General features: G+C 42.7%; 1 protein-coding gene across 1 annotated transcript in view; it reads right to left on the bottom strand.

Moving 5' to 3' along the window:
- The window catches only part of LOC128734236 (homeotic protein distal-less), a 136,222-nt gene that overhangs the window by 87,081 nt on the left and 26,058 nt on the right, over nt 1–23,083 (bottom strand). Inside the window, exon 3 of the mRNA XM_053828308.1 lies at nt 390–580. Within this exon, the coding sequence (XP_053684283.1) occupies nt 390–580 (191 nt within the window). The remainder of the gene's footprint in view (nt 1–389; nt 581–23,083) is intronic.

The raw sequence follows: 23,083 nt of genomic DNA on the forward strand, positions 1-23,083 counted from the left end.
GTAAGCCCGTGCAGGTCGGTCGGTGTGTCTCTGCTCTGCTGTCGATATCACACCCCATGCCTGCCGGGCGGGAAAAACTTCCATGCGGTTACCGTTACGACATCAAAGTTGCATTGTGTGAATGTGAGCTCTCCCGTAGGGCAAACCAAACTCAAACAAATTAGCTGTATTATGTCGATTTCGATTGTCGGCTTAACAAATTTAATAAACGTCGGTTACCGAAAAAAAAGGGGCAATCAAAACGTTTGCGTTTCAAAGTTAAATAAAATTTTGGCAAATTCAATTTTATCAGACCACCGTCTGAAAGGAAAACTCCGGAAATTGATTTAGCACTTGCCGATTGATTCCATTCTCTGTCGGAGGGATTTGAATACGGACAGGGCACTTACTTGCGTCTGCGTCAGTCCGAGGCTGGCCGCCAGTTCCGCCCGCTCCGGTAGTGCTAGGTACTGCGTTCGTTGAAATCTTCGGTTGAGCTGCTGCAGCTGTAGGGAACTATAGATTGTGCGGGGTTTGCGCATTTTTTTACCCTTGCCATTCACCCGCAGGCCGGTGTCCTCGATTTTGTCCGAGAGGAAATCTGCAATGGTACCGAGACGGTAGAGAAAGAAAAAGAGACGTTATATAGCGTTAGTTTTTCAGTTTTTCTCGTCCAGAAAAGAGAAAGCTCACTTTTCCAAGTGATTGATGCTTTAATTATTCCGCGGTGGGGTCGGATGTATTCGCAACAATGTTAAGTCACCTTTAGCACGTTTTATCGATTAAACAAAGGAGAGTGTGGTTGACCCAGTTCGTTCAGCCAAGAACTCTTCCAGTTTTAGGAATATCGCACGATGTTCGTTCAAGGAGAATGAACTCAGTTCATCAAGTTCAGTTCAACGTGGACGATGTTCCACGTCGAAATATGGAAAACCACTGATAGGCTGAAACCTAGTAAAGGAGAAATAGATGGACCGTGTGAATTTCGGCCAGGTGCAATTGACTACCTTTGGATGGTTCTATTTTCCTTTCTGCTGTGTGGTGCCTTCCCTATTGATTGATGTAAAATCACTTACATGTTTCAATCAGATTCAAGTGGTTTAAATTTTGATTTTGAATTTTCGTTCTCAACATTCTGCAATGAAGAACATTATTGATTTTTAACTTTGGCAATATCCAATTACTTAACCAAAATGTGTGCAAACTTACAGCATACACAGAAGTTGCATTTAAAAAAAAAATTAGTTTAAGGTGAAACGGTAGTGAATCCCAACATGGCCGGAAAAATGGCGTCTATGTAAGGATATAGGTGCTATCGATCCGGCCATATTGAGATTCAGTACCGTTTCACCTTAAATTAAAAGTAGTAGGGATTTTGGTTCAATGGAATATTTTCCAGAACCCAAAAATAATCTCATTGAAGGACTTTCAATTTTCACCAAAAATCGAGTTGGCAAGCACATATTGCTGAAGCAGATACAATAACTATTGTAGCTAAACTATACAGAACCATTTACAAATGTCAGAAAATTCTAAATAAAAACTTGAATGAAAACATAAGATAGGTATTAACTAAAATACTCCAGGTATTTGCCAGACATTTCTTCCATCATCGTAACAACAGATGTTTCAACATAATTCTTAAACTTTTCACATCAATCAGCGTGCTTTGAGACTTAGAAATTGTTCAACCTTTACCTACAACAAATAAGCATCCACGTCTTTTAACAAAGTTAGCACAACATTAACGATTGTAGTACGCTCACGAAGCAGCAAAACGATGTACCAAAAGCACAACATCCTCAGACTAACATCCAGGCGAATCGAGCCCCGCATTGGCAGCTATCCTCGGCGATAAGGGGGAGAAAAAAAGCGCACGCATTGTCATAACTGATGCAGCAACGTTTGAAGGTCAAACCGAACACTCAAGAGCTTGTCGTATGTGCGTACGAAACAAGACTTGTAGCCTACAACCGCCTCTCAAGGGTAATTATATGCACAACCGCGCGATGATGGCCATGATGACGACGACAGGCACACAGCCCTGTCTAGAGAGATATAAAACGCGCTTAGTTGCCAGGTCCGGCCTGGCCACGACGACGACGACGACGACGACGGTTGGCTCTGATATATGCTGCCGTTGATCGCCGTACAAAACCGCAATGTGCTACCGGTCATACATGCGCACCGGCCGCCGCCTAAGTACTCGGATGAAACATTAGCAGCAAACGATTTGCTCGATGAAAGTTTCGAGATAAAAATCTCACACACAGTAGCCACGGCTAGGCACCAAAACGGAAGAATGAGCGAGAGCGGTAGCGAAAAAAAAATCACCGCACTACTCGATTGTCTTAATGAATATAATGCATAAACGGAGCGTATTTAATCAAAAATGTTAATTTATGTGCAACATACAGCGGTTTTTTACGGTGCTGATATTGTTGTTCTTAGGTTTAGCACGGAAAGCATGCGTACGGCGGCGTTACTACCGGTTTGCAACTTTTCACATGCAACAAATATGGGATCGTAAAACTGCGCAAGCCTTAGCAAGCGCATCGAACGCGAACTAGCGGATGAACGGGTGAGGGGAAATTTGTCACCCACTGCAGTTCTAGTATAAGCTTGGCCAGTTTTACCCTTGTGTATCTGTAGGGAACTTTTCTTCCGAAATGTTTTAAGTTAAAAACCGAAAAAGATGCATGATTTTTTTCACACTTAAACCAACTCTTCCATTCCAGTACGAACGTGTAAAACAAGAATCTGCTACTGGATTCAACTAATAATGTCATGCAAAATATATGTAAAATTCATGTGATATGAATGTTGTTATTTCTGCATAACAAAGATAACTGGATAAGAAACACAAACCTGGGGTGACATTGCGATTCTCGTTTCGAGTGATTTTGGTTCGTTTCGACCACGTTAAACGAATGGGCGAAACGAACCAAAATCACTCGAAACGAGAATCGCAATGTCACCCCTGTTCAGACAAAAACCAAGTGATTTTGATGAACACCTACTGCACAACTCTCTCTCTCTTCTCTCTCCTCTCTCTCCTCTCTCTCCTCTCTCTCCTCTCTCTTCTCTCTCTCCTCTCTCTTCTCTCTCTCCTCTCTCCTCTCTCTCCTCTCACTCCTCTCTCTCCTCTCTCTCCTCTCTCTCCTCTCTCTCCTCTCTCTCCTCTCTCTCCTCTCTCTCCTCTCTCTCCTCTCTCCTCTCTCTCCTCTCTCTCCTCTCTCCTCTCTCTCCTCTCTCTCTTCTCTCTCCTCTCTCTCCTCTCTCTCCTTTCTCTCCTCTCTCTCCTCTCTTTCATCTCTCTCATCTCTCTCCTCTCTTTCCTCTCTCTTCTCTCTTTCCTCTCTTTCCTCTCTTTCCTCTCTTTCCTCTCTTTCCTCTCTTTCCTCTCTTTCCTCTCTTTCCTCTCTTTCCTCTCTTTCCTCTCTTTCCTCTCTTTCCTCTCTTTCCTCTCTTTCCTTTCTCTTTCCTCTCTTTCCTTTCTCTTTCCTTTCTCTTTCCTCTCTTTCCTTTCTCTTTCCTCTCTTTCCTTTCTCTTTCCTCTCTTTCCTCTCTTTCCTCTCTTTCCTCTCTTTCCTCTCTTTCCTTTCTCTTTCCTTTCTCTTTCCTTTCTCTTTCCTTTCTCTTTCCTCTCTTTCCTTTCTCTTTCCTCTCTTTCCTTTCTCTCTCTCTCTGCCGCCATATCCATCTCTTTCCCTCCATTTTGCTCTTTTCCCCTCCATCTTCGTCTCTCTCCCCTAATTTGTAACGATAAACAGGAACCTTTATAGATAATATAATGAACTATCCGACAGATCTATAGTGATATCTGGAATTAATGGAAATTTAAGGAAGTTATTGAGAAAGAACTTCACGTGTCTGATAATCTCTGTGACGCTTCAAGAGAAGTTATGTCTATAAAATAAAATGCGGTTTACTCTTTAGGTTGAATATGACAACCATAAAATGAATACCTATAGTAAGTAACACATTTTTCATAGAGCAAGCGTTTATGGAATGTAAACATTACTCGGGAGTTCTATTTCCATGGTAAAATGGCAATCAGCTATACATCAGCTTGCATCCAACTCAAAGCAGCGAACCAATATCATTCACAAAACGGCAAAAACAGAAAATGTCGCATGTTGCTGCCTTAAAGTACACCCGAGAGGTTTTTTAACTTGAATGACTTGAGAGTTAGCTTGAATGACTTGAGAGTTTAATTGTTCGTAGTCATGCTAGTGTTAGCCATTAGAAATTTGCTAAAGGAATTTGTATCTGTGTGAAAAAAACCAGTCCGTTTTTTTTTGTTTTCCTGGTTTATTTTTATAATAATTATCATATAGATAAATCGTCTACCTCAAACCTCCGTAGGGGTAAGAGGTGGGCCCATCATCATCATCATGTTAAACCGGGGAGGGAAACAAACATCAAGCTGCACACGTAGACCTCTGCCAGACAGGTAAAATTCTGAGATGTGCCAAGTTGCGAAAATTCTGCAGCAGTATTTTATAGTCTATACGAATACGATTGAACGCAGCCTTTAAATCCGTATAGATTACATCAATTTGTGCCATTCGTTCCATGTGGGACAGGGACGTAGCGACGAAGGGTGGGTTGGGAGTTCAAACCACCCCCCACCCCAGGAGAAAATTTGTCATACACTTTCAAGCTTGAAATTTCACTGCCAGCTGTTGTTTAAAGCACAGGAAAATGTACGGGGCTGATTGTACGATCTCCGTCGGCGTCGTGAACTCGGAACTCGTTTGTTCGTGCTGTTTTAAGCCCCATTTAATTCGATCTTGGGTTACTCGTCGCTCATTTTTCAGGCATCTCTGAAGTCGCAGTTTTTTACTTAAAAAATAAAAAGTTTCGCTTTAGACCTGGACGACCCATCTCGCACGTTGAGTCGCTCTGTGCCGGTGTCGTTGGGGTTATTGTATAGAACTGTTTTCCTTACGACGTGACTGGTTCACTGTAGTTTACCGACTGTCGCCAAATGTACGTTGGCAATCTCCCCAAGCAGGGGATGTTGCCCTTGATTCATGCACCTCCGCTACTCTTCGTTTTCAGCTTGTTTCATCAAATGTCGTCCGCAAAGGCGCGTAGTCCTCCGAGAGCATGGCTTATCGGTCTAATAGGGGGTTTGTACATTGTCAGGTTCCTGAGGTGGCTTATACCTCTTAATCGCAGCGTTTGGCGAAGCTCAAAGTAGGCCCGTTGTTCTGCTTGAATATGCCGCTGGATCTTCTTATTTGTGTTGTTGTCCACGGCTATCAGCAATTCCACATACATGAGCTCATCTACCACTTCTGGTTCGTTGTTGTCAACGATTACCGTCCGCGAAAAAAGCACGTTCGTCTCATTTGGTTCGCGTTAAATCAGACCAAACCAAATCGCAAAATTTTAAAGAATGAGTTAATGACAGCAAACGATCAAGAACTTTCTAAGCTGCATTTTATTCTAATAAGACTACATAAATGTTGCAAACAGCCAGTGTTATGAGATGATTTCGAACAATTGATAGCTACTAACCATACAGAGCAGCAAATTTTCAACGCGTTTTTCTCGAAATAAGATTTTTGTCACTTGGCTCGGTCTGACATAACAGCGACCATTTGAGCAATTATCATTCATATATTTGGTCTTCGACGCATTGATTTAAAGCCCAATCCTGCTAGGCTCCGCCTTCAGTCTAGCACAGATGGCCTTCGTCGTGGCAATGTTTCTGTCACCTGCTTAGCTACCTGGCAAAATCATTTGCTTAGCCAAGAAGTTTGCTACATTTACTGAGAATCAAACCTCTCTTTTCGAAATCTGATCGTCGGATCACCTTATGAGCGATGTTGAGAATCATACAGGATAAGTTGTTCTTCAGCGCCCTCGCAGCGTCTCGAAGAGACTCAGTTCTATGGACTTTAACAGCCTCTCCCAGCCGAGATTCGAACATACAACGTACCTCAATGCCTGCTGGGAACCCATAACTTTAACTCTGTTATTACAACTTGATTTTTGTCTGATGAGCAAAGCAAAGCCGTGGGATCTAAAACTTGACCCTTCTTCATCGACAGACTTCGCAGTCGGCTACTAGAGTACAGGACAGTTACGGGGCTAGTGAAAAAATCCTACTGACTCTATCTAGCAGCATCGTCTAGCCAAGATTCGAACATGCGACGATTGGCTTGTTAGACCAGTATCGTACCTCGAACCAACTAAACGGCATTTGTCTGATGAAAAACACTCAATTTCAACCAAAATAGGTTTAAACAGAAAATAATAGACGCGAAGTCCGGAAGGTTCGTGCTAACGGATTGGCCAGGCATAACTCCATGTTGTTCGGTGGAGATATACCATTTTGTTCTACCGAGAATAAAATTGCTCACTACTAATTCAAATAATTTGGATGCAACAGAAAACCTAGTGATGCCACGATAGTTTCGAATCTTCCGACGGTCGATAATCGCTAGTTCTGTTAGGCCCTTGTAAAAGAGACGTCATTACGCACCTTGAGCCAGTACCACTCTTATAAATATGCCAGGGCAAGAGGCTTTATTGTCGAAAAATGCAGAATTCAGTAATGAAGAATATAGAGGGGCCTGAGAATAAACCCATGCTAACCTCACTTAACATCATATAGCTTGAATTTTACTAACATTCAAACCCACCACCACTTGCTTCTCAAGGCAGACTCGGTAACCTTGCGACTACAGACCCCCCCCCCCCCCCCCCGCTTTCTTCTTTTTACCCCTTCTACCACCTATTTTCTACTACTGTATTGGCATGTTCGTAATAGATTGATTTAGGTAAGATGCCTTACAAGCAGCGTTACTAACCGGTTTTAACGAAAATCTGGAAAACGAGAACAAAAATGTCTAGAAAAAATCTCGCTATCGTTTGATCTAAAGGAAGACAATGTTTTAAAAGTGACTTTTTTTGTCTGATTAGGCATTAAAAAGAAAATCCAGATAAATCTGGAAGGTTGATAACTATGCTTACAAGAGCCACTAGATGGTGCGTCATCTTGACAAAATAACTGTAATAGATTGGAAGATATATCAAAGAAATAGTCGGGCTAATAAAAACACCCAACATGGGGAACGATAATTTAGCGCCGCTAGCTCCGCGGCAAATGCTGTCGTGAACCGTTCCATGTTAAGAGTGCTCACTAGGTTGAAGAAGTGATGTTCCGCCCTGCGGTGAAATAACCATCAAGAGCCACCTCTGGCGGGAATGAACGCCCAAGACTGGCAAGATTATTCTTCGTACGGATTCTTCGATACGGATTCCCGGGTGTTTCGTGGGGCACTCTTGGATCCCTTTGATATGTAACAAGGAAGAAACAAGGTGAAGGCATATCCTGCATGCTATTTAATGTCTCCTTTAACGAGGTGATTCAACGAGCGGGCATGGAAACAAGAACCATGACTATCAGTAACAGTAGCTAACTAGTAAGATTCGGCAGTTCTCTCGACATTACAACCTGAAACTTTGGGATGGCGGAGGCAATCGACGTTAGACTGAAAGCGGGTGTTAGGAGGATTGATATAAAAAAGCATTAGAGACCAAATGCATGAAAATGTGATGTTCGAAGTAGACTAACGTGCGCCTCCCTCGGACAATTATACTTGACGACGAAGAAATAGAAATGGTAGATTAGTTTATTCTTTTGGGATCGCTCGGAAAATAACACAACTAAGGATATCTGGCCTGCTTTGCTCTTCTCAAGACGGTCCGAATAAGAAGCACACGCAGTACTTTAAAGCTAGTAATGTACAAAACCCTTAACCACTAGTCCTTTATACGAACTTGATGCCGTGTCGCTGCTCACGGATGCCTTCACGCGCATTCGCCATGTTCAAACGGAAGGTGTTGCGAACGGCCTTCAGTCGAACACAAAATTCGGAGAATGGTGGAGGCGGACGAATCACGAAGTACAAACACCGTTTGAAATGCTTGAAATGGCACGAGTCACCCTTATAATTTCTAATGAATTTAGCCCGTAACCGAGTGTTTTGCCGGCACCAAACTGGTTTTCGAAAATATGGGACAGAAAAGTTCAGGAGTATAAACCACCAATGCAATTGCTATCATCATCTACTTGTCGATTTCCAAGCGGCGTACGGTTTAGTTAAGCAACATGTCAATTCTTCAATTGGCCAGTCAATTCTTAAAATCAAATTTCTGTTAAAACTTGTCGATCTGACTCATATAACGATGCGCAAATTATCAGAAAACGGGTAACAGCACGAAATCTCACATACCAATTGATTTGCAAATGACACTTTCTCTTACAACATCTTGTGAGAATAAACAAAAACTTAATGAATCCTCCTTCCCCTTCATGGCGAATTTTACCAACTATGAGAAGAAAACCAGCATAGTGGTTCGACAGTAAAAATATATTTATTAAATGTGGAGGAGCGTTTGGGGAGAAGATTGGTAGACTGGATAAAGCTGCGGAACTTCGATATGGGGCCAAAAATATATTGCCTAGTTCATTTGCTGAGTGGGACTCTAACCCTCACTCTCTCGGTTTGCGCCCAAGTATTTTAACAGTTAAACTAGCAGCACACTCTCTCAGCACTCTGACCTCAACAGAGTCAGAGATAAAACAAAAGTAAAAATACAGATTAAAGTTATCAAAAAGTACTCTTCAAGAAACAGAAAGTGTAACTTCCTAGAGAGTAAGTGTATAGTGAGTTTTTTCTACGCTTTGCAGTAATGGGTTAAAAATTCAGGAGAATTGAGCGCGAACGGAAAGTGTTGGCGACGATGAACTAGGAGTTGAAGATGAGGTTGACTACAGTTAGGGTCGCTGGTAACCTGGACAACAATACTACTAAGGAGGTCCAGTAGCCTAGAGTGATTATATACAGAGTGGCAACATGTCATCCTGAATGTATGCAATGCATACTCTCTATCTCTTTTCTGTACATGACATGTTTAATAGGTCGCCTGCTCGATTAGAACGCCACTGACAGATAATTGTCATTCCAATTTTGACAGTGTCGTCACTATATATAAATAGTCACTCTACAGTGGCCCAATCAAGTTGGAAATCTGGCAGGAAACCCTCAATTGGGTATTTTAGCGGTATTTTAATTCTCGCATATTATGATAAGATATGATGTCACTGTAAAGTCACATGAAGACTTTTCCAAATTTGACGAGTGAAAGTAATAAAAAAAGCATTTTTTTCATTTCAAAAAATTTTTTGGAATTAGACGATAGCTTATAAGTAAACCATTTTTCTTCTCAGCTCGCCTTCGACAACACAGTGGATAGATAAACTATGGTCATCAGACGATACAAGTTTCATATGGGAGCTGTCAAAAGCTCGGTCAAAATGAAAAGCTCTATCAGAAAGATAGAAGAGAGGAAGAGAACTTCTGACATCATTTCAATCAATCGGCTTGGTTGATATCTGTCAAACAGCAAATCATTCTATTTTTGATTTTTATTAATTTTTTCATCAAATATTGACTCATTTGAAATAAAAAAAGAACTGTTAGATTCGGAAAACGACGGGCTATCAAATGAGGTAAAAAAAGCAACTTATTTTGGAAAATTAAAATACCCAATAGACCGATAGGTAGTTCTTTATGTACTTTATAAAGCTGTGGTGCTGCTACCTACCGTTGCTGTATCAAAGTGGAAGGTACTGCGGACGATATTTAGTGGAGAAATAGCAAAAGCACAGCAAATCCTAGGTGCTACTTTCCGTTTTTCAAAACTTGACCTACTGTTTTTATTCGACAGACTTCGTAGCAGCTGTTAGAGTACAGAGCAATTGCCTACCAAGTGCTACAATCCTATTGACTCTAACAGCCTCTTCTACCAGAGATTCAAACATAAGACGACTGGCTTGTTAGACCAGCATCTTACCTCGAGGCCAGCAGAGCGCAAACTAAATAAAGTCGCGCAGAATGGCGGAGACGTATGAACACACTACATGGACTACATGGAGAGATTCTCTTCGTTCATCTGGCGAAAATCGAATGGCTGCGGTGGGCCGGGCACATCGCAAGAATGCCGGACAACCGCACCGGCACCAAGGTTTTCGTAATTCGATCGTTGGCTTCATGTCGCCATCGCAACAGACACATCGCAAATCGATCCTGAAGGCTGGCAATCACAGCTGGCTGGAAAATCACAGGCTATTCGCTCATGAGTTGGCTGAAGTTCTAAATCATGTAAGTGTGTAAGGTCCGGAGCCAGGAAACCTGAAGGTTGTTGAAAAGCAAAGGCAGTTGATGCTAAAATTGAAGTTAAAAATGGTGATTATTTTAAAACGTAACCTGAAGCAACCATCGAGAGATGCGACAAAAATTGCAAGAGTTTAGCAATCTTATACCCAGAAAGCAAATAAAAAGGCTTATTTGAGATTGTTCACAAGCTGCACCGGATCACCGGTCGAAAGCTCCACGAGAATTTGCTAATAAAATACAGTTGCGGTACTGAGTTATAGAAGGACTGAACGGTAGTAAATCGAAACGTCCGCTGAAAGCAACATAGTTTTTATTTTCACCGAAAAAATCAACGAAAGTGCTATATAAAATTCACGGTGACGAACTCAAACAATTATCAATGGTTGTAAAACGTTGCGTAGAAACCTTTCAAAAAAAATATTATCGAAGTAAAGAAAAAACAAACATTAGATATTGACATTTGTTGCTGTCACGTGATTTAGGAACGATCAAACAAACCCCTTTTCACGGTAAGTGTCACCAATCGATCCAGCAGCAAGAAGTGTTCCAGTTGACAAGCCTCGCAACGGGAGATAGTCGACGATAGCGCTGTTGTAATGCCCAAACGGCACTCGCAAACAACTGTGTGATCGGAATATCACATCAACATATCGGCCCCGACCAAAGTCAGGTTCAGCAGACCTGTGAGCTGTGCGACGGAATCCAGCCAATGCAATGCAATGCATTGCTGCCTTATGGGTTGTACATTGCTTTTTATGCTGATGCGATTTGACGTGTAGTACGAGGTGAGTGAGTGCGAGAACTCAGAATAAATTAGTTTTTTTTTCTCCGGAATCGCGACAATGATGTGAACTTGCTGATTGATAGCGGTGTGTAGGTTGCAATTCCGCGTACCTACCTCGCCGCGTATTCGCGCACGGACGGGCAAGCTTTGCCTTGCGATAATCTGAGATGAAAACGAATGTACGGTGATACTTTCGTAATCGGCTGGTACACATCAACCTTTTGTGTTAGTATGCAAATTAATTATTTTTTATCGAAACTGTTGATCAGCATAACTATCTAAGTTTTGACCTGCTAATCAAAATATATTCTACACTTTGATTATTTTCAACACAAGCAAAATTTAGTAATAAAATAAACATAATATTTTTCGGTTTATATAACTGAGCCCAAACCTAACAAAGCATATGTCACCCAAACCCTGCTGCTCCATAAAATCATCCCACTGTTCAAATCACCCTTCTCGGTTAGCATTCATGTCGGTCCCTTCTATCAATCACAATCGAACCGGATCAATCGGAACCGCGACATTTTAGAAAATGCTACCTCACTCCTTCTATCTATCGCTGAATTTTCAAAAGAATCCTCTTTGAACGGCAACGTCACCGGATGTCCGCCACTATACGCCGTGCGACTAAAACCTTTCCGTCAGGACTTCGAAGCAACGATCAACCGAAACCCGCCATCGCATCGCCGAAAATCGCGCACATTTTTCCCGGCGCCCCGGCCGTCATTGTCGGAAACGACGACGTCGCCGCCGTTCAGCGTGTGGGTATTATTATTCAAATGTAAATTCAATTTTCCATTTCAACGCCAGCCGAACGGAGGAACAACAGCCAGCAACGCCCCTTTGTGCTAGACGCCCCCGGTTATGTACCGTGCTCTAGCTAGGGTGAAACTGTTTGAACTAAAAGCTGTTGGGTAGGGTGTCGTTTCCCGAAAATGCGCTCTTTTGTCATTCGGGCTCTGCTTTCTTCCTGCTCGAAGTTAGGAATGTGGTTCGAAGCGGCAAAGCTGAAAGCCTGCTATTTCGGTGTACACACCTCATAGGAGAATATGTCGCGCCCGCCGTGCACTGTTCAAGCTGTTATTAAAGCGGTTATCCTCCCATCGAAATTCGTAGCATATGCTCGCTCGCCAGTGTTGGTGTGGCGGTACGACGGGATAATGCCCTGATTAGGGGTGGTGGCGTGTTGGAAAAGCACGCGTACCGAAGGGCAGGCCGCTGCCGGCAGCCAAAAAAGGGGTACTTTGCGGATTACGCTCGCCGGGAGGCGATATTCGCCCTGGGCGAGGGATTAACCAAAATGGCATGACCGTAAAGTTTTGGAAGGAATTCACGGTTGGCAGAGTGGACACGCCGTACGAATGCCAAAAACTGAATTCTAATTGTTGTTACTCAAACAAAACTGAAACAACCAAAACTTGGAAATTTCAACATCCGAACACTGTGTTCGCTAATTTAGTCAAAAGTGAAAATAATGCAATACACGATAAAAATAAGCAGTTAGTGTTATTAATTTAGGCTCAGTTTACAGTGTTGCCACGGTAGTAAACAGCGATATGATCATCTCCCATATGGAAACATTTATAAACCACGGTCGATTGACTCGGCATGGCTCATTGTTTCCATCTAATGTAAACATTACTGCAAGATCGCATTTCATCAGTCATATCGGTTTCCTAGACCTGCAGAAAAAAAAGCAGCATGCAGTATCATTTCCACGCAATATCGCAATTTATTAGCAAAGCAGGTTTCAATCTGCGCATGCAGTCACTCCTCTCCCATTACCTCCGTTCGTATTGTATAAAATTTCAATTGAATCAAACATAAATTACACGGTATTAACACCTCATTAGTTATGATATTTAGCAGCAAAAGCGTTCAAACAAAAAACTTTACACATGAAACTGCCATAAAACGGTTCAAATTCATCTAAAGCCACTAACAACGCGTCAGAATAGCAGCGGAGATCAACAATCCAACAACAAGCGATGAAGTTTGATACGACTGAATAGAATCAACAAAACGCTCCCAAAGCCCGGGTAACAAATGCGTCAGATAGCTAGAAGATCACCTACCAATGAATGCTACGACGGACGGACGGCCGGTTGGGTGAAAATCTACTCTCTCGGCCCCGTCCAGTCCAGTTGAGCTCCGCCAAAGGTCGCCGGTTAATCATCATCAGCAACGGCAGCCTAATGATAGTGCCCGGAGGGGCAATAACTAGCTCAATACAATTCCTCTCGAGTACACTCCCGCGTCCGTGTACTTACCTAGATGGACAAATATTTTTCTTTCGTCTTGTTTCGGCTTCTGCTACAGAACCTCCTATTTGATGGGAAATTACACTTGCGGCACGCGGTACAGTGAGTAGGTACCTACTAGAGAAGCAGTAAAATAGCACTGGCGAACGAATGCTCCGTGAAATTTGCTGACTTGATATCATTTTAATTTCCTACCGTACCAAAAGGGGATCATAAAAATTTCAGTCAGATTTTTCCGAATAGAAATAACTCATAATTAATCGACAAAAGCTAGAGTTTCAATCGTTGGCAAAATGGCAAAAAGCAGCAGCTGACCAGCTTACAGGCTCGTCCGGTGCACTTTAAATGGGGTTTGCTGCACACACAAAAAAAGTTACTTCTATTTTTGCATTAGGCTCTCTATTCTTTTAACAGCAATTAATTAGTCGTGTGTGTCTGATGATATTTTTTATTTCGTTTCACCACGTTTCCCCAGATTGAATGGCATAGAGCCAGACCCATTTATGATGAAAAAGGTACACAAAGGAAGCAACTGTCAGACTTTTCCAACAACCCCAGCACTAATGAATGCCCTCCGATGATGGGTGAAAGGGGGAGTGGTAGACTGGCCAGTTCTACCAACGCCAACGGTCCATATTGCTGCAGCTGGTTTACGTGTGCGTGCCACCAATGAATGAAAGGAAGTTTTCCTGAAGAGACAAACAAGTGCAGCACCAAAAACGCACTTTCGAGTGTGTTCGCGCGAAAAATGAGTTATGAATTCGCTCGTCCCCATGTGTACGCTAGGTCATCAAGCGATCGGCTCAAGACGCGAATTGAAGAAAAAAAAGTGACATTTAAAATTCTGATGCATCATAAATTCTGTTTCGAACGTCAACGACCAGTGTCCAAAGTGAACAAAGAAGTTGTTGGGTTTTTTGCCAGTCAACTACAGGTAAGACGCTTGACGGACTGTCAAACAGGAACAAGAGTTTTGTTAATTGGAAAGACACTCGGAAGACGTTTTTTTGTTTCGAAGCTCGAAGAAGAAATTATTTATGAAATAAATAAATTAAACGGGCTTGAAATTGGCGTCTTTGTGGCTGTGGACTAACTTTAAACTTGCAGAAAAAGTCTCTTTTATAATTTTTTTTTTGTAAGAAGACTTGAACGATGGCAAAAAGTAATTAATTCTATAGTGGTGGAGAACGTTCATTAATCCGTCAATCTAATTACACAGAATTACACAGAAGTCGCTTTTTACTAGTCTTTGAGCTCAACGAGTCTATTTTTACGCATAATTTTTGGAACTCATGAGGTTTTTTCACGCGAATTTTGGAATTTGAGCGGTTTTTTACGCGAAGTTCTGAATTTACGCGGAACGTATCCTTCGTCTGAAAAGCGACTTGAGTGTAGTTAAAAAAAGAAAGAATAAGCTCAACAAAAATATAACTTTACAAAATCAGTTTAAAATCGCTGAACCGATATTCAAAATTTCAAATAAAAGCTATACTCGAAAAAAGAGAGACCCACAAAAAAATCATAAAAAAATCATTTTACATCAGATATTCTTCATACTTTTAGCAATTAGACTGCCACATTATGGTTAGATATCTACTTCGTTGCTTTACTGGATTTGATTTTTGATTTAATCAGCTCCAGGCCGTGGTTTCCTCTGCTGTACGAAGAAGTCGTCTCCATTCCACTCGGTCCATGGCCGCAATTCGCCAGCCACGTAGTCTACGTAGGGTTCGCAGGTCGCCTTCCACTTGATCGATCCATCTTGCTCGCTGCGCGCCCCGCCGTCTCGTTCCAGTCGGATCGTTATTGAGAACTGTTTTAACCGGGCAGTCGTCCGACATCCTCACGACATGCCCAGCCCATCGCAGGCGACCAATTTTTGCGGTGTGAGCGATGGGTGGTTCCCTAAGCAGCTGATGCAATTCATGGTTCATTCGGCTCCTCCACGTTCCGTCTTCCATCTGCACTCCGCCGTAGATGGTGCGCAACACCTTCCGTTCGAAAACACTAAGGGCGCGTTGGTCCTCCACGAGCATAGTCCATGTCTCATGGTCGTAAAGGGCTACCGGTCTATTCAGCGTCTTGTAGATTGTTAACTTCGTGCGGTGGCGAATTTTGTTCGATCGCAGCGTCCTACGGAGTCCAAAGTAGGCACGATTTCCTGCCATAATGCGTCTTTGTATTTCTCTGCTGGTATCGTTGTCTGCGGTAACCACTGAGCCCAGATACACGAACTCCTCTACCACCTCGATTTCATCACCGTCTAAATGAATCCGGGGAGGGGGTCAGCATTCACTTTTCTAGAACCTCTTCATTTCATGTATTTTGTTTTCGATACATTAATGACAAGTCCAATCCGTTTGGCTTCAGCTTTCAGTCCGATGTACGTTTCCGCCATCCTCTCAAAGGTACGTGTAATGAGGTCAACGTCGTCAGCGAAACCAAGAAGCTGGACGGACTTCGTGAATATCGTGCCACTCCCCAGCAAACCACAAATCGTATAATAATGTGTGAAAATCATCTTAAATATCGCTAAACAAACTCGAAATCGTACATAAAACTTAATAAAGCGCACCCTAGTTAACATTTATTCGTACAAAATGATAGTAACTGATTCACATACGATTTTCGTCACAGAATTGTATAGCATTATGGAACTAATCATGCTGAGTCGAATTTCATCGTATACATATACTTATGAATGTGAATTGTTTTCATATAATTTGCAGTACGTATATCGCCTCCAAAACAGTACGCATATGCTGATTTCGCGTATCAAATGCGATTTTTCTAGATATATATCGGTACGTATATCATATTTGTTACTTTGATATACGTACGAAAATGTTTGCTGGGTCGTGTCTATACCCGCTCTTCTTATCACACCCTCCAAAGCGATGTTAAACAGCAAACATGATAGCCCATCACCTTGCCGTAGCCCTCTTCGAGATCCAAAGGAACCCGAGACTGCCCCTGATACTCGAACAACACACATTACTCGATCCATCGTCGCCTTGACCAATCGCATTAGTTTATCCGGAAATCTGTAGTAGTGCATAATCTGCCACAGCTGATCTCGATCGATCGTGTCGTACGCCGATTTGAAGTCGATGAATAAATGATGCGTGGGCACGTTGTATTCGCGACATTTCTGCAACACTTGCCGAAGCGCGAAAATCTGGTCCGTGGTGGCACGGGCACCCATGAATCCCGCTTGATATTGCCCCACGAACTCCTTTGCAAATGGTGATAATCGACGACATAAAAGTTGGGAGAGTACCTTATAGGTGGCGTTCAACAGTGTGATTGCGCGGTAATTGCAACAATCCAACTTGTCGCCCTTTTTGTAGATCGGACACACGATGCCTTCCGTCCACTCCTCCGGTAGTAGTTCATCCTCCTAAATCTTGACAATGACCCATTGCAGCGCTCTAGCCAGTGCGTCACCACCGTATTTCAGCAGCTCGCCGGGTAGCTGATCAGCCCCATTGTTCTTCCTGGAGGTCGGGGGCTGGTATTTTGTCGTCTTCTGCACGTGCTCCAAGATCTATTGCCATATCGTCACCTCCATGTTCAGCTACATCGGTGTTAAGGTGCTCGTCGTAATACTGCTTCTACCTCTCGATCACCTCACGTTCGTTCGTGAGAAGATTACCGTCTGAGTCTCGACACATATCGGCCTGCGGCACATAGCCTGTCCGCGAACGGTACAGTTCTTCCATCGCCTCGCAATCTCAATCTTCCTGTTAACGCTTTTTCCTCCGGAAGACCTGTTTGCCTGTTCCGTGCTTGTTTATATCGCTCCACATTCGCCCTCGTACGGTGTTGCAGCATTCTCGCACGTGCTGCATTCTTCTCCTGCACTAATTGCTCGCATTCGCCGTCGAACCAATCGTTTTTTCGGTTCGGATTCATTGGACCTAGTGCCGCTAGAGCAGTACTACCGATGGTGGTCTGAATGCCTTTCCATCCATCTTCAAGAGTTGCTGCGCCAAGTTGCTCTTCCGTTGGTAGCGCTGCTTCCAGCTGCCGCGCGTATTCCTGGGCAACTCCGGTGTCTCATAGCTGCTCGATGTTGGGTCGCGGCGTACGACTTCGACGCGTGTTATGCACCGTCGAGAGTTTTGAGCGCATACAGACTGCAACTAGGAAATGATCCGAATCTATATTCGCACTGCGGTAGGTGCGTACGTTTATAACATCAGAGAAGAATTTACCGTCGATTTTAATATGGTCAATTTGGTTTTCTATTCGGTGGTCTGGTGATCTCCAGGTGGCCTTGTGGATATCTTTGCGGGGGAAGAAGGTACTTCGGACTACCTTACCGCGGGAAGCTGCAAAATTTACGCATCGTTGGTCGTTGTCGTTCGTTGCGGCATGCAGGCTGTTTGGCCCGATTACCGGTCTATATATCCACCTTTTCGCGTGCTTAATGGCGGCTAGTGGGCACAACTTTTGGAAAATATTCAAATGCTTTTGGCAACTTTGCCAACGTACGCTTGACAGTTTTACAAGGGGGAAAATGTCAACTTGACGTGAGCAGAGTTGCCAAAAGCATGTTATTTTTTTCCGAAAGTTGTGCCCACTAGCCGTGAAGCCCTACAAATGTATATCTTTATAGGGCTTTAACTAGCCGCCATTGGGCATGCGAAAAGGTCGATAGCTTCCCGTCCTACCTGCGCGTTCATTGCTTTACTGGATCACCTCTCAATAACCGAACGGCCAAGCCTTCCCTTGACACCACTCATAAGGTTGGGAAATGTGGCAAAGGAGAGAAGGTGTGTAAAACCCACGGCGCATGGTAAGACCCAGTAGAGCAACGATCCCACCAATGAACTGAGAACGGGCTTTGTAGTATTGGGTAGAATATAGGATCGCGTGATAGATTGGAAGGCGATCAACGTGAGGATGTGTCTATTGAGGATAAAGGGCTGCTTATACAATTACAGCATCATCAACGTATACTGCCCACACCAAGCTAGACCAGACGATCAGAAAGAAGGGTTTCACGCCAGGTGGAGCCACCGTACGACAGCCGTTCGCAACGGGACATCAAGATCGCCATCAGGAATATTTCCCCTCCCTCCTTTTCCCTTTTCCCACGCAAAGATATCCACGTACAATGAACAAGAATGACCACATTCTTATATATGGCGGGTTCTTCTCTAACATCATGAATATACGTACCCTACGGGGTGCGGATATTGACCCTAACCATCACCTAATAGTAGTACATGCGCGCTCAAAACTGTCAACCGTATACCAGACACATCAAAGCCGCCCTCCTCGGCTGAACGTCAGGCAGCTAGTTAACCTACCAGCTGCCGAGACTACTTGTGAATACTGGATAAGGTACAGCCTTCTTACGAGAAGTTAGGTGTTTCCACCCTCGAAAATGGCTGGGGCAGAATACGCTCGGCCTTCGAAATGATACTAGGTGAAGAGCCCCGGAGTATACGAAATGATCGGTTTACTAAGTAATGCCAACAAGCGGTGGAGAGGAAAAACTAGTTTAGAAAAATTATCTGAGGATTGCTGTTGGAGATAACTTGCCCAAATACCGACTAGCAAGGAACCAATTGATCACGATTCTGCGGAGTAAAAAGAGACAGACGGAGGACAGCCATTGAGCAGAATTAAATCAAGTATTCCGAGCAAGTGATATGCGCGAGTTTTACGAGAAGGTGAACCAAACTCGTATGAACTACAGTGTATTTTTTTTCGTTTCTCTTTTTGTCTCCAAATCGGCTGCTCACAGTAATAGTTTGTCACCCGGACGTCGGTCCGACGCAAGCAAAATATTCGTTTGTATTGGACGGAATCCGACCGACTTCTTCCACGCACATGTAGTGGTTGTTTTTTTGTAGTATTGAATCATACGATTGTGCGGTTGCTTTTCGTTAGCGTGGTGATTGCCAGTCATTTGACTGTTTTGCAGTCATTCGCTGCTCCAAACGGTAAAGGCAACTTGATCGAAACAAAAATGTCAAAAAATTTTAGAGCGCGTTCATTCTGTTGCGTGCGATCGGCGTTTGACTGAGCAAACTGCCAGTTGTGTTATGCATAGCGTTCGTATTCCACCTCTAAACGGACGGTGTGAACTTGAATGCGCGTTGGTGTGACTGCGGTAGAAACAAAGGATCGGTCGAAGCCCTGAACTACACACGGAAGCCGAACATGTGTAAGGATGAAGGGATCTGATCTACCCCGGTGGCAACTTTGACGTTTGCGAACAAAATTGAGATTGCTGACAGCTTCCGTACGCACACTATGCCGCGTATACGTACACGCGATTTGTTGCTGCTGCTGTTGGTTTTTCCATGTCGTTTTTCAAATTGGGGGAAAACAAACCACCAACACAACCGCAAATTAGCAAGCTCTATATGTGAAGCCAACATTAGCTAGATCGCTGGATCGCTTTTATGCTAGTGTGCGTGTAAAAGAACGATTCACACGGTATTTCTGCAACGTCAGACGTTATTTTCGCTGTGTTATCATCTGTTTCTCGTCCGAAAGATGACGTTTTCTGTTATTAGAATATAAAATATTATTCCCAAAGAGCTGTTATTGAAAGTCCTAAAAAATTCTTCATTTATATCATATAATTGATACATACGTGATTAAGTTTTGTTAATTTGGTCGCGTCACTACCACTGCCGTGTGAATGTTGCTTATTCAAAGCAAAACGCCTGTAACGCCTCCCCATAATGTGGCGGTTTCAGAAAACATGGTAGATGCCCGGCGGTTGAGCTGATCGCAAACGCAGTTCTTCGATGAACACCTCAATGACAAAGTTGCAAAAAGACGTGGAACGGAAGTTACCATTGGAATGCCCATGGAAGAAAATAAGGCCCCAGCCTTCGACCTTCATGAAGTGAAACATCAAAACGTGTTGCTGAAGATCAACAAACCCGCCGGTAAGAACCACCTACGAGTCGAGCTTTGAAAATATAGCCAAGAAACGCAGGCCACAGCTCTACACTAGGTTATTTCCTAGATTTGGTAGGAGGAGAAGCCACCGGAGGAACCGATAAAAGCACTTGTTTGTCCCCTCTATAAAAAGGATGATCGGTCCGACTGCTGTAACCTCTCAATATGCTTCGTAAGGAATTATCAGGTATAACTTCAATTACGGAGTCGTGCCAACGTAAGAACTAGAATGACTCTTAAATGCCTTTGGACACTTTACTTTTTGTTCTTACAAAGTATAAAAATTACCTTTTTGCCGACCGGTTTCGGGTAAGTAGTTACCCATCTACGGGGCCGAGTCCAACTAATTATGTTGATGAGAGCAGCTACAGACTTAATTTTGTTAAGCCGAAGAGCGGCGATACTGATGAACGAAGATGATGCTCCAATAGCGGTACGAGAGGCATGATATTCATCAAAGGTAGACAACTCCTAGACTTCGCAGATCATTTTGCGGCGGCGAAGGCGTTCTACGCCAGATTGACCAGCAGAGTCTTGAAGGATCGGGCTAAAAACAATCGCATCTAAGTCCAAATACATAAAAGTAAAAGACTCAAAGGAGAAAAACGCTAGCCTCTCACGAAAGGTAACAGTTGACGACGATGTAGTTGAAGTGGTAGATGAGTTCGTGTATTTGGGATCGCTGGTGATCGCGGACAACAACACTAGTTAGGAGATCCAGCGGTGCTACTTTGTCCTTCGCAAAACCCTACGATCAAAAAGCATACGCCATCGTACGAAGCTCACAATGCCACAAACCGTTAGTCCATAAAGGCCCGAGGATTACCTTAACTCCAAATACGGTTTGCCTATTGTGTTTTGCTTATTGATGAAAACAAGTTGCTTCCCCATCCCAACTGCAGCTCGAAACGGCGGACAGTAGAAAATATTAATTTTTAAATTTTTTGTAATGGTAGTTTTTTACAATTGACGAAGGAGACGGTAGAAGAAAGCTATGAAACAAATGTGTTTATAGTATCCAAACAGAGTGCGACAAGACGTGAAGGGGAGAGTGCCTAAAATTAGAGAAGAGATATTCCCTAAGTGAAGTACGAATAACTTTTTATTTTGTTTAAATTTCCAATAGATTTAGCTACTGTCTGACAGAAGTTTTTGAAACGTCTTAATGTAATACGAAATCTGGCATTGAAGAAAAAAAACTTTCCGATTAAATTCCAATATTTATTTTATTCACAACAGATACGTTACTTCGAAAACAGACACTGATGAAACCTGCAAGTCCTGGACGAAATACGTATCTGTCGTGAATAAAACTAATAGTGGAATTTAATCGAAAAAGTCTTCTTTTCTTTAATTTCCGATACTCTATGACGCTTAGTCGACTATTCCCAAGGTAAGCGCCTGATCCAATTTAGAAAATAACGGGTGGCAACTAAAATTTTGGATTTTTTTTCGCAGCCCTTATGCCCAATAACAAACGAGCTCAGAGAGAAATGAGAGTATGTATGTGTTAGCTCTCTCTCTCCTCTTTTTGTTAATATTTTTTGTTTTGTTTATGCTTGTCCAGTTTTGCTAAAAATGGCGTCGAAACAAGAAGCATTTCGGGAGCACCTTGTACACTTCTACGAACTGCAACAGAAATCTTGGCAAAAAGTATATGGTACAACATTTAAAAAGCAAATATGTTGCGGCTTCGACTGTTTACCATATCCTAAGATACGCAACAACTATTCGCAAGCAAGGTAATGGAAGACCAGCCAAAATTATGGACGCAGAAGGACATGGTTCTGTTTCTCGTTTCTTCAACAACAAGCCCTCTGGTTTGGCTATCAATTAAGATGCGCCAAACGAATGTTTGCAGAAAATTTTGATCCCGTTTCTACAAAAACATCATGTAGATGGACAATACGTGTTTTGGCCAGATAGAGCATCATTGCATTACGCCAAAAAACGTAATCGTTCCTGAATACCCATTCGATCCCATTTTTACCCAAAAACCATGACCCGAAAAATCTGTCTCAGTGCTCCCAATCGAAGATTTTTTCGGGATTTTGAGTACCTTGGTGTACAAAAATAACTGGAAAGCCACGAATTGCAAACAGTTGATTGGTAGAATCAAGATATGCATTCGCAAAGTTAACATGACGGCCGTACAACGCTCCTGTTTCAACGTCAAACGAACAGCCGAACAGCCGATTACATACCGTTTTCAAATGTACACAAATTTTTTTCAACAGTAGACAATGTATCTTTAATTTCGGTAATTCAGATCTTCTTCATGTATCTTTGTTTTTTTTTTGACAGCTTGAGAAAAAAATTCCAAAATTTTAGTTGCCACCCGTTATATTCAAACCAATTCTCAACCAAATTGACATTAAAATAATCTTTATAAACATTTATCTCAACTAACATAAATTGAAACTAAATCAAAATCATTAATACCATAAATTGTCCGATGTTGCACGATAATTTTGAAAAATATTACAGCATTTTCAGCCAAAATATTTTTATACGGTATATTACAATTGCACAAAATGACAATATATGAAGTGGTATGCCAAAAAGTTTTGCATTCCATAAAACGAATTCAGCATTCGCGAATGGATGGACGCTGTACCGCAGAAACATATCTAGAGCCATGTATGAACTAAAAAAAATCCGACCGGATTCACGAGTCAATCGAAGTTGGGTGTCATCAGCACGCACCCAAAACTGTCAGCCACCAGGCAAGCAAGCTTCAGCCAAGCAAGCCGAGTGAGGTGCGCATTCGCGTATTCCCAACTAAGGAAGCAGTTTTCGCGATGTTCGGAATGGACTTTTTGTCCTGTCGCCTCATTAAAATTTTAAATTTGTCTGCCCATGTAGTTTAATTTGATTGAGAAATTTTCCACCCGTTCGATCCGATATCGCGATCTGGTCGC

The sequence above is a fragment of the Sabethes cyaneus genome, chromosome 2 (genome assembly GCF_943734655.1).
Source record: "Sabethes cyaneus chromosome 2, idSabCyanKW18_F2, whole genome shotgun sequence".
In the NCBI taxonomy this organism is placed as follows: domain Eukaryota; kingdom Metazoa; phylum Arthropoda; class Insecta; order Diptera; family Culicidae; genus Sabethes; species Sabethes cyaneus.